Source organism: Spermophilus citellus, assembly GCF_964194105.1.
Source record: "Spermophilus citellus genome assembly, chromosome: 9".
NCBI classification, from domain to species: domain Eukaryota; kingdom Metazoa; phylum Chordata; class Mammalia; order Rodentia; family Sciuridae; genus Spermophilus; species Spermophilus citellus.
In genome coordinates, this window is record NC_138191.1 from 98,422,611 (window position 1) to 98,437,738 (window position 15,128).

General features: G+C 39.0%; 1 protein-coding gene across 1 annotated transcript in view; it reads left to right on the forward strand.

Annotated features, from left to right (window-relative positions):
* Positions 1–7,635, forward strand: part of ORC1 (origin recognition complex subunit 1) — a 30,687-nt gene extending 23,052 nt beyond the window's left edge. Inside the window, exons 16-18 of the mRNA XM_081307141.1 lie at positions 4,744–4,913; positions 5,466–5,553; positions 7,379–7,635. Coding sequence (XP_081163267.1) covers positions 4,744–4,913; positions 5,466–5,553; positions 7,379–7,573 — 453 coding nt within the window. The 3' untranslated portion in view covers positions 7,574–7,635. The remainder of the gene's footprint in view (positions 1–4,743; positions 4,914–5,465; positions 5,554–7,378) is intronic.
* Positions 7,636–15,128: the final 7,493 nt, after the last annotated feature.

Genomic DNA, 15,128 nt, shown 5'->3' on the forward strand with positions numbered 1-15,128 from the left:
TACTTAAAAGGCCATGAGTATTGTGGGATTATATACAAACTGACATTAATTGATTCAGGGAGCAAGCAGTTTTTCATAACTAAAAGGATGGTATAGTCAGGTAGGTGAATCTGACTTGGATTCTGACTCTAACAGTTTATGGGGGAAGTTGTAGGAAACTTACTAAGAGCTTCCATTTTCATCTCTGAAAAATGGGAATAATAATAGTTACATCACAAGGTCATTGGGAGAATAAGATGAGATCCTGACTGACTTGCAGCAAAGCACACACTCTAGGAGATGTGAGTTGTTGGATATCTTTATCCTCCAAGCTCTCGAGGAGAATCCCAACTTAGATTCAACCACAGACTGTTCTCAGGCTGCTGATAACAAAGTGGGCCAAATATCTGCTTTAAGCTCAAAGAAAAAGACCATACATCTATAAATATTTCAGCACTTAAAAGAATCATAGAGTTATTTCTAGTTTTGTTTTGCCCAAAATTATCTGAACCCTGAGTGGCTACAGCAGCAGCACATGCCAGTGTCTCCTACTTGGAACTAGGTCCTGAATCAGGTGCTTGGTTTAGGTGAGTATGCATGATGTCTGACTCCAAGCTGTGCATTTTGGAAAAGAGTTCCTCAGAGTTTACCCCTGACCCCTCTATGGGTAGAATTATTCATTTCTGCTCTTGTGCATATTCTCAGACTTCTTTTTTTTCTCTGAATGATCCTTCCCTCCTTTTAATCATCTTTATTTGAGATTATTTTCTCCCTTTTTCCTCCAAGATGCTTTTTTTTTTTTTAAGAGAGAGTGAGAGAGAGAGAGATTTTTTTTTTTAATATTTATTTTATAGTTTTCAGCGGACACAACATCCTTGTTTGTATGTGGTTCTGAACCGGGCCGCATGCATGCCAGGCAAGCGTGCTACCGCTTGAGCCACATCCCCAGCCCCCGTCCAAGATGCTTTTTGGTGGTTGGTTTTGGTATCTGTCTTGCATTGTTGGTGACTTTCCTCAGATGTCTTATTTGTTCATTCAAGTATAGCTGATTAGAGTTAGATACATGCCTGTAGTTCTGACATCTCAGGAGGCTGTGGCAGGAGGATCACTTGAGTTAATAGCTGGCCTGCCAATAAACTGAGATCCTGTCCCTGCCTCTTCTCCTCCCTCCAGGAAAAAAACAAAGAAAAACAGAAAAGCTGGTAGGGAGCTTTGACCACATAAGTAGGTCTTGTTTGCTGTATCAAAATCTGGGGACAGTTACAAAAATCATTCTTTCCTACTAGGGTAGTCTGGTTTCCTAGACTAGCTTCTCATGTCTTGCCAAGAGGGCAGCGTTCTGGAAGTGAGGGGTATGGAATGGTGCCATAGAGGGGAAACGTCTTAGATTTCAGCATGCATCCAATAATCTGTTTTGGGTAAGGGACACTGCTCTCCTGCAATAAGACCAAGACAGGCCCCAAGATTTTACCTTATCCTTGTAAAGACCCCAAATTTTCTCATACTGCTCCCTCTGTGACACCATTAATGTGCACCCAACAATATGAAATGAGAGAGGGACCTTGGGTCAGCATACTTTTTCTGGTTGTAAACATGTAGGCTTTGTAGAACATAACTATGTATTGAGTCTACCCAACTTTGCTTTTGCAAGTGGTTGGGGAACATAGTTTGTTGACTCCTCATCAAGGCCATTTTTTTTTTCAAATTTTTTAATATTTATTTTCCATTTCTCGGCGGACACAACATTGTTGTTTGTATGTGGTGCTGAGGATCGAACCCCGGCCGCACGCATGCCAGGTGAGCGCGCTACCGCTTGAGCCACATCCCCAGCCTCATCGAGGCCATTTTAAGGTTACTTTCCTAACATTCTGAACTTTTCTTAATTTTCAGCCAATCTTCTTGTTTTCTAGCCAAACATTCCTCTTTACCTCCAGTTCTAGTACTACTAACTCCTGAGCATTATGAAGATTTTGTTGTTATTTTTGTTTTGTTTTGTAGTGCTGGAGTACTGGGGATTGAACCCTGAAATGTTCTACCACTGAACTAACCCCCTAGCCCTCTGCACCCCCTTCCCTTACCCCACCACTTGCTAAATTGCCAAGGCTAGCCTTGAACTTGACATCCTCCTGCCTCAGTCTGGAGTCCCTGGGATTACCGGATTATGGGTATATGCAACCATACTTAGGTTTTCTTTAGCATTTTGAATATTTATTTCTTTAATTTTTTTTTTTTTTTTTTGGTACCAGGGATTAAACCCGGGTTTAACCACTGTGCTTACCCAGTGAGCCATATCCCCAGCTCTTTTTTTTTGAGACATGGTCTTGATAAATTGCTGAGGCTGGTGTTGAATTTGTAATCTTCCTGCCTTAGCCTCCCAAGCCACTGGGATTACTGACATGCAACACTGTGCCTGATGAATCCTAGTGGTTTTTTAGTAGGATTTTCTAGATATACAAGGAACAAAAAAGATAATTTTATAATTTTTTTCTAATATTTCTATTATTTCCTTTATTACAGTTCCTAAAGCCTCCAAAACAATATACAGCTACATTGTATAATATTATTTTTGAGACAGGGTCTCGCTAAGTTGCTGAGGCTGGCTTTGAATGTGAGATCCTCTTGTCTCAGACTCCCGAGTCACTGGGATTATAGGGGTGTGCCACTGGGCCCAGCCATTTTGAAGATTGTTAATATAACTTCTAAATTGTGTTGCGCATCTGTTTGCTCTTGGATTCCCCAGTCTAAGTCACCACCACTTTTCCATCTCTGTCATTGTTGTAATATTATATTGTTTTTTACTCCTCTAATGCTCCTTACTTTCCTTTTGTGAGGATTGACTACTTTTTAATTTATGTACAAAGAAGCATACTTATTTCTTTGTAGATCTGATTCTGATTTCTGCTGATTCTGATGCACGTATAGACTTGTTTACTTTTTTTTTAATGCCTTGACCTGTATTTTACTTTTGCTACTATCCTGTTGTTCCTTTTTCTGAAAATTAATGGAGACCTGAGTTGAAGTAGAGTTCATTTAGAATTTGTTTTTACTTCTAGCCATCACCTAGGGGCACTACCAGTTGTTACCATTTTTTAATGATTTTTCACTGAGGATTTTAGGAGGTGCCACATAAATTTTGGCTCCAAATTCATGTGAAGGCTTGTGGTTAGAAAAACAGGGAGTTTACTTTACTCCACACTCATTAACACCCCATGTCAAAACAGGCAATTTATCCTGCCATTCCTTCTGTGTGATGAGTCTCATTCATGCTTACACTGAGGCTGTAGTGGAGGTCAAGCTCCAGGTTCATGGAGGGTCTCCCATTAGAGTCTATGATGGTAGGCCCTAGCTTTGTCTTTGTCTTCCCCGCACCAGTGATGGTAAAAAAGAACCTTAAAAGATCACCAATGTTCACAGATATCCTCAGGGTGAAAGCTGCTTTGGATGTTTTCTTGCCTCCCAATGTTCCCCTCTGTCTTTGTTTTTAGGTCTCTTAGCATCTCTTGTCCATTCTGTTCACCACTATTGGGCTGTTTCAATAGGTGGCAGGGATGGTGACGGGAGGAAAGAAAAGTGATAAGGAGGACAAATCTAGGGGACATTCTTACTAATTGACTTGGAGATTAGAGGAAGAAAAGAATATAAGTTGATATATAAGTTGTCCTGGTTCCTAGAAAAATGATTTTTGTTTTCAATGTCTTAAATTTGAGTTCTGAAAACAGATATTATAGAAAACATTAAAAACTACCTATAACCCTACTTTCCAGAAATGATTACTTTTAATGTCTTAGTGTGTTGGGTACGTATAGGCCTATGTAGTTTGCTTTTTAAACTTAGCAAATCATGAGTTTTGGAAAATGGTAATCATTTCAGAGAGATTGCCCAGCAGTCTGATGGTAGTCAGATGAATGGTGAAGATTGCTGAGATATTGGGAATAGAAACTAACAGGCCCTTGCAGACTGCGGTGATTCTGAAAATTCCTGGGAGACATGACTTTTTAAGTCATTGTGGGAGAGAGTAGATGGTTCCTGAGAAGGGGGATCAGAGCCGTTCAACCTCGCTGCTTGAGTAAGGAAGGAGCTGTGGACAGGGTTGGTCTGATTGATTCATTTTACCAGAGTCCTCTGGGTTCTCCCGCTTTGTGGGGTTTTTCCCTTCCCCTGCCCTTGATTCTGGTTCTCTTAGCCATTGATTGGGGCATCCCCCCAAATAACCACATGCTGCAGAGGAGCTAGCTTCTGGCTTTATCTCCAGATAGACTTCCCCTCAGCCTCTGGCCTTGACTGGCTGCTTCTGGGGGCACTCTTCTTTTTTTTTTTTTTTTTTTTAACTAAATTCCCTGAATAATAAATAAGGCTGAGAATTTTTACCTTTTCCATTGTGGAGTTATCCATAAAACCAAGACAAAGGTTTGGACTTAGAACTGAAGTCCCAGGTATGATGTTAATAATTTAGTCCTATACATCCACAAGGTTTCCAGGCAGGGCTAAGTCCTAAACTGTGTAGAAGTCCACTCTCAGAATTGCTTTTCCTGTTCAGCTGAACAAGAATCTGCTGGTGGGGCTGGGGATGTGGCTCAAGTGGTAGCACGCTCGCCTGGCATGCATGCGGCCCGTGTTCGATTCTCAGCACCACATACAAAGATGTTGTGTCTGCCGAAAAACTAAAAAAATAAATAAATATTAAAAAAAAAAAAAAAAAGAATCTGCTGGTTATTCTCCTGAGCTGAGATGGGGGGACCTCAGAATGAAATGTTCCTGTTGTAGGTAGCAGCCCTCTCTGGAGATGCACGACGTTGCCTAGACATTTGCAGGCGTGCCACAGAAATCTGCGAGTTCTCCCATGAGAAGTCTGACTCCCCTGGCCTGGTCACTGTGGCCCACTTGATGGAAGCTGTGGATGAGATGTTCTCCTCATCATATATCACTGCCATCAAGTAAGATGTTTGCTCCCTGAATCTCCTTGAAAGACCAATGGCAGTCTACAGCCTGGGAAGGCTTTGGAAACTGGCTTTCCTTTCTGAACTTAAAGGAAACTCATTCGACTTACTTTGCTAAAGACATAATTTTTTTTCTTAGGGGCATAGGTCAGTCAGGGAGGCAGAAACAAACCCAAGAAAACAGGTGAATACCTGCCATTTTATTGAGCTACTGTGAGGAGTTTAGTGAGTAAAACCACTATGGGAACAAGAAGGAAGCAGTTGGCTTCTCACTGCATGTTGAACTCAGCTCATGAAATGAGGACACGGATGTTTTTGAGGTGCTAGTGTAATTCCAGGTGCAGTTAATTTCTGTATTTTCCCTTTTCCAAAGTGGTGTTTTTTCTCTATTAGTTTGAGACTTATCAAGGGAGGAACCTTATTGAACTACATAAAAAATAGTTTCCCAGTGTTTCTCCTTCTCTCTAAAGACAGAGAAGCTTTGTTTAGCTTTCCTTGGGTTTGGTGGAGCAACCTTATGAAAACTCACATCTCCTCATTTCCTTTAAGAAATTCCTCCATCCTGGAACAGGGCTTCCTGAGAGCCATCCTTGCAGAGTTCCATCGGTCAGGACTGGAAGAAGCAACATTTCAACAGGTGGTTGATCTTCTTTTCTCAAATCCTTCTAGATTTTAATCTGGGGCTTTAAAAATAGATGAAAATTATAATCAATGTATAATAGTTTGTCTTTATTTTGAGCCACCCTGACTTTGCTTAAGAATACCAGATTAATACCTATTTTTATGTGATTTTAAATAGTTTGTTCTTTTTAATTTAACATAATAATTGTATCTTTTTTTGGTACTGATTGAACCTGGGTGCTTAACCACTGAGCCACATCCCCAGTCCTTTAGAGACAGGGTCTTGCTGAGTTGCTTAGGGCTTTCCTAAATTGCTGAGGCTGGCTTTAACTCACCATCCTCCTGATGTTTGGAGCCTTTGAAAATCTTCTACTCTAGTTCTTCATGAAAATGTGGAGTAGGTCATTGTAAACTGTAGTCACCCTGCCATGCTGTAGAATCTAGAACTCATGGGATGTTGTGTTGTGTTGCAGAAGAAGATGCCTTTAGCAATTGATTTCTGCATATTAACTTGAAGGCCTACTGTGTGCCAAACTTTATTCAAGAAGTGAGATGAACAAGCCAAAATTACTACTCTTTAGACAGCTTATGTTAGAATGGAGACAAGGCTTTCAGATTGAGGCCATGTTTGAAAACAGTCATATCAAATTGGTCTATGAAGAGCATAGTTTCAATTAGATCATCTAAAAGGAATCATTAGGGCTCTTGCCTTAAAACTGGTGTTTGTAGGTATTTGTTAAAGATATTCATGACAGTGTGTATATCTGTGTGAGTATATCTTAGAGGGAACAGGAAAACATTTTCCCTTTAGCTTCTTTAATAGGTCAGTTATAAATTCTTTTGGGGCTAGGTGCAGTGGCACATGACTGTAATCCTGGCAACTTGGGAGGCTGAGGCAGAGGTTTGCAAGTTTAAAGTATACCTCAACTTAATGAGATCCTATTTCAAAATAAAAAGAACTAGGAATATAGCTCAGTGATAAAGCACCGCTGTGTTCAACTTCTAGTACCAAAAAATTTAAAAAGGTATTAAAAATAAATGGCTTTGTGAACATTTAGTTATGGATCATATTTTTGCCCTTTATTGTCTCCTTTCAGAGAAAGTTCTTTTATGAAGAGTGACTTTCGTTTTAGTTTGTTAACCATTTCCTGAACATCTCTCTGCAGTATGCCATTAACTGTAGTGTGCGCTGGGAACCCCAAGCTGAATTGGTTAACATCCTTGCTCTTATTACACTCCCAGTCTTGGTAGAAGGGAATCTTTATATTCTAAATATAAATATTTAGAATTGAGTGACCATAAATGCTACTGACTTGATTGACCCGGTGAGGAGCATTAGGGTAGCAATCTGTGTTTTCAGCTTCCTCCTCCCTCCCTTTATTCCTTTATTCAGTTTTCTCTTTGAGCCTTTGTGCTTTGCAGGAGTCATGCCTTGGCATCTGCTCATTGTATCTGATAAAGTACCCATGTAGCAATACATGACTTAAATGTTGTCAGTTCAATTGTGAAATTCAGACCACGTCTACCAGGACTATTTCTGTAATAATGACAGTTAATAGTCATTGTATACCTATTAACCCATAAGGAATGTGCATTATGTTTTATAAGTAAAACTGAAGCTCAAAAAAGTGAACTTGCCCAGTATTGCATGTTTAGGCAAATGATAGCCAAGAGTCAGGCATGCTGCTTTCTGATTCACAGGCTGGCATTCCATTCTCCATTAATGCTTCTAGATTATTTGTTATCCTGGGCAGCAGGTGTCCGTAATTTTCCCAAGGAAGCAATCGTCAGATACTGACCCAGGACTTCCCTTCCTTTTAACCTGTCCTTTTTGTATCTAGATATACACTCAACATGTGGCCCTGTGCAGGATGGAGGGACTGCCATACCCAACCATGTCAGAGACCATGGCTGTGTGTTCCCGTCTGGGCTCTTGTCGCCTCCTCTTGGTGGAGCCCAGCAAGAACGACCTGCTCCTTCGTGTACGGCTCAACGTCAGCCAGGATGATGTGCTTTATGCGCTGAAAGAGGAGTGAAAACCTTCTAAAGGACAACTGTTTTTTAAAGATCCCCATTTCCTTTTTCTAAACTTATTGAAGTAAAATATACAAAATGACTATCATGTGTTTTCGAATTTTCTGTTAAATGATTTGCTTTTTCCAGAATGTTTGAGAACTTTATAGTCAATACAAACATTCAAAGTATAAAACCAAACTGTCCTTCTACCATAGGCCCAAGGCCACTGGTTTTTATTATTTTAAATAAAATTGACGCTCAAAAAGGTGAAGTGATCTCTAGCAACATGCCTAGAAATATATTTTTTAAAAACATATAACATTTTAAAATTACAATAGAAACAAATCTTCATGTATAAAAGACTTATTTTGGCACATTAATTTTAAGTTACTAGGAAGAAATCGAATAAAGAGGTGCAATCGTTGTCTAGATGCAAATCTTGGCACAGTTTTTTTTTTTTTTTTTCCTTTTTTGGGGGTTCCTTTTTTTTTAATTTTATTTTTTTTATTGGTTGTTCAAAACATTACAAAGCTCTTGACATATCATATTTCATACATTAGATTGAAGTGGGTTATGAACCCCCAATTTTACCCCAAATGCAGATTGCAGAATCACTTCGGTTACACATCCACAATTTTACATAATGCCCTATTAGTAATTGTTGTATTCTGCTACCTTTCCTATCCCCTACTATCCCCCCTCCCCTCCCCTCCCATCATCTCTCTCTACCTCATCTACTGTAATTCATTTCTCTCCTTGTTTATTTTCCCATTCCCCTCACAACCTCTTATATGTAATTTTGTATAGCAATGAGGGTCTCCCTTCATTTCCATGCAATTTCCCTTTTCTCTCCCTTTCCCTCCCATCTCATGTCTCTGTTTAATGTTAATCTTTTCTTCCTGCTCTTCCTCCCTGCTCTGTTCATAGTTGCTCTCATTATATCAAAGAAGACATTTGGTATTTGTTTTTAGGGATTGGCTAGCTTCACTAAGCATAATCTGCTCTAGTGCCATCCATTTACTGCAAATTCTATGATTTTGTCATTTTTTTATTGCTGCATAGTACTCCATTGTGTATAGATGCCATATTTTTTTTTATCCATTCATCTATTGAAGGGCATCCGGGTTGGTTCCACAGTCTAGCTATTGTGAATTGTGCTGCTATGAACATTGATGTCGCAGTATCCCTGTAGCATGCTCTTTTAAGGTCTTCAGGGCATAGTCCGAGAAGGGCAATAGCAGGGTCAAATGGTGGTTCCATTCCCATCTTTCCCAGGAATCTCCAAACTGCTTTCCAAATTGGCCGCACCAATTTGCAGTCCCACCAGCAATGTACAAGTGTACCCTTTTCTCCACATCCTCGCCAGCACTTGTTGTTGTTTGACTTCATAGTGGCTGCCAATCTTACTGGAGTGAGATGGTATCTTAGGGTGGTTTTGATTTGCATTTCTCTGACTGCTAGAGATGGTGAGCATTTTTTCATGTACTTGTTGATTGATTGTATATCCTGCTCTGAGAAGTGTCTGTTCAGGTCCTTGGCCCATTTGTTGATTGGGTTATTTGTTATCTTATTGTCTAATTTTTTGAGTTCTTTGTATATTCTGGATATTAGGGCTCTATCTGAAGTGTGAGGAGTAAAAATTTGTTCCCAGGATGTAGGCTCCCTATTTACCTCTCTTATTGTCTCTCTTGCTGAGAAAAAACTTTTAAGTTTAAGTAAGTCCCATTTGTTGATTCTTGTTGTTAACTCTTGTGCTATGGGTGTCCTATTAAGGGATTTGGAGCCCGACCCCACAATATGTAGATCGGAGCCAACTTTTTCTTCTATCAGACGCAGAGTCTCTGGTTTGATATCGAGCTCCTTGATCCATTTTGAGTTAACTTTTGTGCATGGCGAGAGAAAGGGATTCAGTTTCATTTTGTTGCATATGGATTTCCAGTTTTCCCAACACCATTTGTTGAAGATGCTATCCTTCCTCCATTGCATGCTTTTAGCCCCTTTATCAAATATAAGATAGTTGTAACTTTGTGGATTAGTCTCTCTGTCCTCTATTCTAAACCATTGGTCCACCCGCCTGTTTTGGTACCAGTACCATGCTGTTTTTTGTCACTATTGCTCTGTAATATAGTTTGAAATCTGGTATCGCTATACCACCTGATTCACACTTCCTGTTTAGAATTGCTTTTGCTATTCTGGGTCTTTTATTTTTCCATATGAATTTCATGATTGCTTTATCAATTTCTACAAGATATGCCGTTGGGATTTTGATTGGCATTGCATTAAACCTATAGAGAACTTTTGGTAATATCGCCATTTTGATGATGTTAGTTCTGCCTATCCATGAACAGGGTATATTTTTCCATCTTCTAAGATCTTCATCAACTTCTCTCTTTAGGGTTCTGTAGTTTTCATTATATAAATCTTTCACCTCTTTTGTTAGGTTAATTCCCAAGTATTTTATTTTTTTTGAGGATATTGTGAATGGAGTGTTTTTCCTCATTTCCGTTTCAGAAGTTTTGTCGCTGATATACAGAAATGCCTTTGATTTATGCGTGTTGATTTTATATCCTGCCACTTTGCTGAATTCATTTATTAGTTCTAGTAGTTTCTTTGTAGACCCTTTTGGGTCTTCTAGGTATAGAATCATGTCATCTGCAAATAGTGATAATTTAAGTTCTTCTTTTCCTATTTTTATGCCTTTAATTTCTTTCGTCTAATTGCTCTGGCCAGTGTTTCGAGAACTATATTGAATAGAAGTGGAGATAGAGGGCATCCCTGTCTTGTTCCGGATTTTAGAGGGAATGCCTTCAACTTTTGTCCATTCAGAATGATGCTAGCCTGAGGCTTAGCATAGATAGCTTTTACAATGTCAAGGTAAGTTCCTGTTATCCCTAATTTTTCTAATGTTTTGACCATAAAGGGATGCTGTACTTTGTCAAATGCTTTCTCTGCATCAATCGAGATGATCATATGGTTCTTATCTTTAAGCCTATTGATGTGGTGAATCACATTTATTGATTTCCGTATGTTGAACCATCCTTGCATCCCAGGGATGAATCCTACTTGATCATGGTGCACAATTTTTTTGATGTGTTTTTGTATTCGATTCGCCAGAATTTTATTGAGGATTTTTGCATCTAGGTTCATTAGAGATATTGGTCTGTAGTTTTTTTTCTTTGAGGTGTCTTTGTCTGGTTTCGGAATCAGGGTGATGTTGGCCTCATAGAATGAATTTGGAAGCGCTCCCTCTTTTTCTATTTCCTGAAATAACTTGAAAAGTATTAGTATTAATTCTTCTTTAAAGGTTTTGTAAAACTCCGCTGTATACCCATCCGGTCCTGGGCTTTTCTTGGTTGGTAGTCTTTTGATGGCTTCTTCAATTTCATCCATTGATATTGGTCTGTTCAAATTGTGTGTATCCTCCTGACTCAGTCTGGGCAAATCATATGACTGAAGAAATTTATCGATGTCTTCACTATCTTCTATTTTATTGGAATATAGGTTTTCAAAATAATTTCTAATTGTCTTCTGTATTTCTGTAGCATCTGTTGTGATATTGCCTTTTTCATCCCATATGTTAGTAATTTGAGTTCTCTCTCTTCTTCTCTTCGTTAGCATGGCTAAAGGTCTGTCGATCTTATTTATTTTTTCGAAGAACCAACTTTTAGTTTTGTTAATTTTTTCAATAGTTTCTTTTGTTTCAATTTCATTGATTTCCGCTCTGATTTTAATTATTTCTTGCCTTCTGCTACATTTGCTGTTGTTTTGCTCTTCCTTTTCTAGGGCTTTGAGATGAAGTGTGAGCTCATTTATTTGTTGGTTTTTTCTTTTTTTGAGGAATGACCACCAGGCGATGAATTTTCCTCTTAAAACTGCTTTCATTGTGTCCCATAGATTCTGATATGTTGTGTCTGTATTTTCATTTGTCTCTAAGAATTTTTTTATTTCCTCCTTTATGTCTTCTGTAACCCATTGATCATTCAGTAACATATTGTTCATTTTCCATGTGATGTAGGATTTTTCCTTCCTTTTTTTATTATTGATTTCCAGTTTCATTCCATTATGATCAGATAAAATGCAAGGTATTATCTCAACCCCTTTATATTTACTGAGGATTGCCCTATGGCATAATATATGGTCTATTTTTGAGAAGGATCCATGTGCTGCTGAGAAAAAAGTATATCCACTTGATGATGGTTGATATATTCTATATATGTCAGTTAAGTCTAGGTTATTGATTGTGGTATTGAGTTCTGTAGTTTCTTTATTCATCTGTTGTTTGGAGGATCTGTCCAATGGTGAGAGAGGTGTGTTGAAGTCACCCATGATTATTGTGTTGTGGTCTATTTGATTCTTGAACTTGAGGAGAATTTGTTTTATGAATGTCGCAGCACCATTATTTGGTGCATAAATATTGATAATTGTTATGTCTTGTTGGTGAATGGTTCCTTTTAACAGTATATAATGTCCTTCTTTATCCCTTTTGATTAACTTAGTCTTGAAGTCGATTTTATTCGATATGAGGATGGCCACCCCTGCTTGCTTACGAGGACCGTGTGCGTGGTATATTTTTTCCCATCCTTTCACCTTCAGCCTGTGTATGTCTTTGCCAATCAGATGTGTCTCCTGGACGCAGCATATTGTTGGATTTGTTTTTTTAATCCATGTTCCAGCCTATGTCTCTTTATTGGAGAGTTTAAGCCATTAACATTCAGAGTTACTGTTGATATATGGTTTGTACTTCCATCCATGTTTGATTATTTATCCTTTTTTAAAAAAAATTTAGTTTGTTTCTCCATGATTATCTTTCCCCTCACCCTCTGTCTTTACCGAGGCACTTCCTACTGATGGTTTTGGTTATTGTTTTTCATTTCTTCCTCGTGTAGTGTTTTGCTCAAAATGCTTTGCAATGCTGGTTTTCTGGCTGCAAATTCTTTTAACTTTTGTTTATCATGAAAGATTTTTATTTCGTTGTCATACCTGCAGCTTAATTTTGCTGGATACAGAATTCTTGGTTGGCATCCATTGTCTTTCAGTGTTTGAAATACATTGTTCCATGACCTTCTTGCTTTCAGTGTCTGTGATAAAAATCCGTTGTTAACCTTATTGGTTTACCTCGGAATGTAATCTGTCTCCTTTCTCTTGTAGCTTTTAATATTTTCTCTTTGTTCTGTATATTGGATATCTTCATAACAATGTGTCTTGGCGTTGGTCTACTGTGATTTTGTGTGCTCGGTGTCCTGTATGCATCTTCAATTTGTATATCTGTTTCCTTTTTTATTTCTGGAAAGTTTTCTGTAATTATTTCATTCAGCAGGTTACTCATTCCCTTGGTTTGAATCTCTGTACCTTCTTCTATGCCGATGACTCGTAAGTTTGGTTTTTTTGTTATCCCATAACTCTTGGATGTTTTTCTCGTGATTTTTTACCAGCCTTTCTGAGTTGGCTAGACTCTTTTCAAGATGATATATTTTGTCTTCATTATCTGACGTTCTGGCTTCTACTTGCTCCACTCTGTTAGTGATACTCTCAATTGAGTTTTTAATTTGGTTTATCGTTTCCTTCATTTCTAGAATTATTGTTTGATTATTTTTTATATTCTCTATCTCCTGATAAAGATGCTTAACTTCTTCTTTTATCTGTTTATGTAATTCATTCTCAATGTGTTCTTTCGCTGTTTGAATTTGCTGTCTTGTATCCTCTTTAAGGTTCCATTCCATCTGTCTAAGGTGTTCCTTGAGTTCTTTATATGACCATTTTTCTGAGGAATCTAGTTCCTCCTGAATATTTAGGCTGTCCTGCATTGTTTGTACTCCTTTTCTTCCTTGCTTTTTGAAGTTGCTCATGTTACTTCTTGTTCTGTTTGACTGTTGAGTTACTGTTTACTCCTATAAATTTATTAGATGCTTGGGAGGAAAAGTATTAGAAGGGAAGGGAAGAAGTCACTAAAGAGAATGAGAGTAAGCAGGTAGAATTCAAGGAAGCGGGGATAAGATAATTGGAAAGAAATGAAAAGACAAAAGAAGAAAAAAATAGGAAATAAAAAAAGAAAAAAAATTTTTTAAATAATTTAAAAAATTAAAATTAAAATTAGAAGAAAAAAAATTTTAAAAAATTGTAAAAAAAATTTAAAAAGCAAGAAAGAAAAATGAAAATGAAAGAAAAACCCAAATCAAAAAGAAAAAAAAACTAATAAATGCAGTCTTAGAGTTTGATTAACTTCTCTTCCAGTAGGTGGCGCTGTGCCCACCAGGCCAAGTTTCTCCTGTCAATACGCGGGAACCAATCACTGTGCAGCAGCTCCTCCCAGACTGGGCGAGTCTCCAATCCTGAGTGCTTAGGGCCTCCTCTTGTGTCTAGTCACTTCCCACTTTTCCTCTAGCCAGGTCTGCTGCTCCGGCAGCCCTGTTTTCATGAACGACTGGGCACACTCTTCCAGTTTGCCATTCCCTCAGACCCTAAGTTTGTAGAGCTTGGGGCTGAGAATCCTCAGCGAATTTTACTTGCCCTTCGGTAGCCACGCCCCCGGTAGCTGGTGCAAGAGACCTCAGCTGTCAGCACTGGTGGGAGCGGTGGTCCCGCGCCTCGTCTGATTCCCTGGGTCTGGCTATCACGCTCACGGGAGAGCTGGGAGGGGCCCTTAAGGTTTCCCCGATGTGTGGAGAGGGAAGGCTAGGGGATTACACACCTGTAGCCGCAGGTTTCAATGAAGTTATCTCCTCCGCCGCAGTCTGATGACGTCAGTTCCCTGCCATGGTGGTATCTCTTGCAAATGGCGACAGTTCGTTTCCCTTTGCCGGGCGACCAATGCAACGGGTGGGTCCTTACCGTCTCTCCCAAGCCCCATTTCAAACCTGTGGCCACTACCTATGAAGGCTCGGTAGGCATTTACCTCCGTAGGAAGAGAAGGGCTGACAAGTTGTTTCAGCTGGATGGATTAGTGCTGAGTCACAGCTGTTTGTCTGTGGGAAGCAGGCGAACGGGAGCTTGAATTCAGCTGATCCGGGCTCAGTGTGTGTTCTGAGAGGCCCAGACTGTTCGCCCCAGATCCACGTCAGCTCAGCATTGCCTAGCGATCCTGAGCAAACAGATTTAGGTTGTTTACGACTCCCTATGCCTGCACAGCTGAAGAGGTCAGAGACTTGATCTCTCTGCGCCCGCCGCCATGTTGGAATCTCTCGGGGGTTCGGCACAGTTTCTTATATTACTTTGGAAGTTAATTCTAATATTTATATGGAAACTAAAAATAAGACAAACTGATATTTAAATCCTTATGTGAGAAAAACAACCTCACCCAGAAATGTTTGGCCTGAATCTGTTGATGAGAAAACTATCAGACAAATCTAAATTAAGGGAGAAATGTTCTACAAAGCAATTGTTGCACTCATTTTAAATATCACAAAGAAAAATCAAAACAAAACCCCCAAATATCCAAGATCAAAGGAGAATAGAGATATGAGAACTAAATGCAGTGAGTGAACCTTAATTGGGCCCTAGATTTAAGAAATACAATTATAATCCAGGTATGGGACATAGGCCTGTAATTTCTGTTCAAGGTCAGCCTAGGCAAAAAAT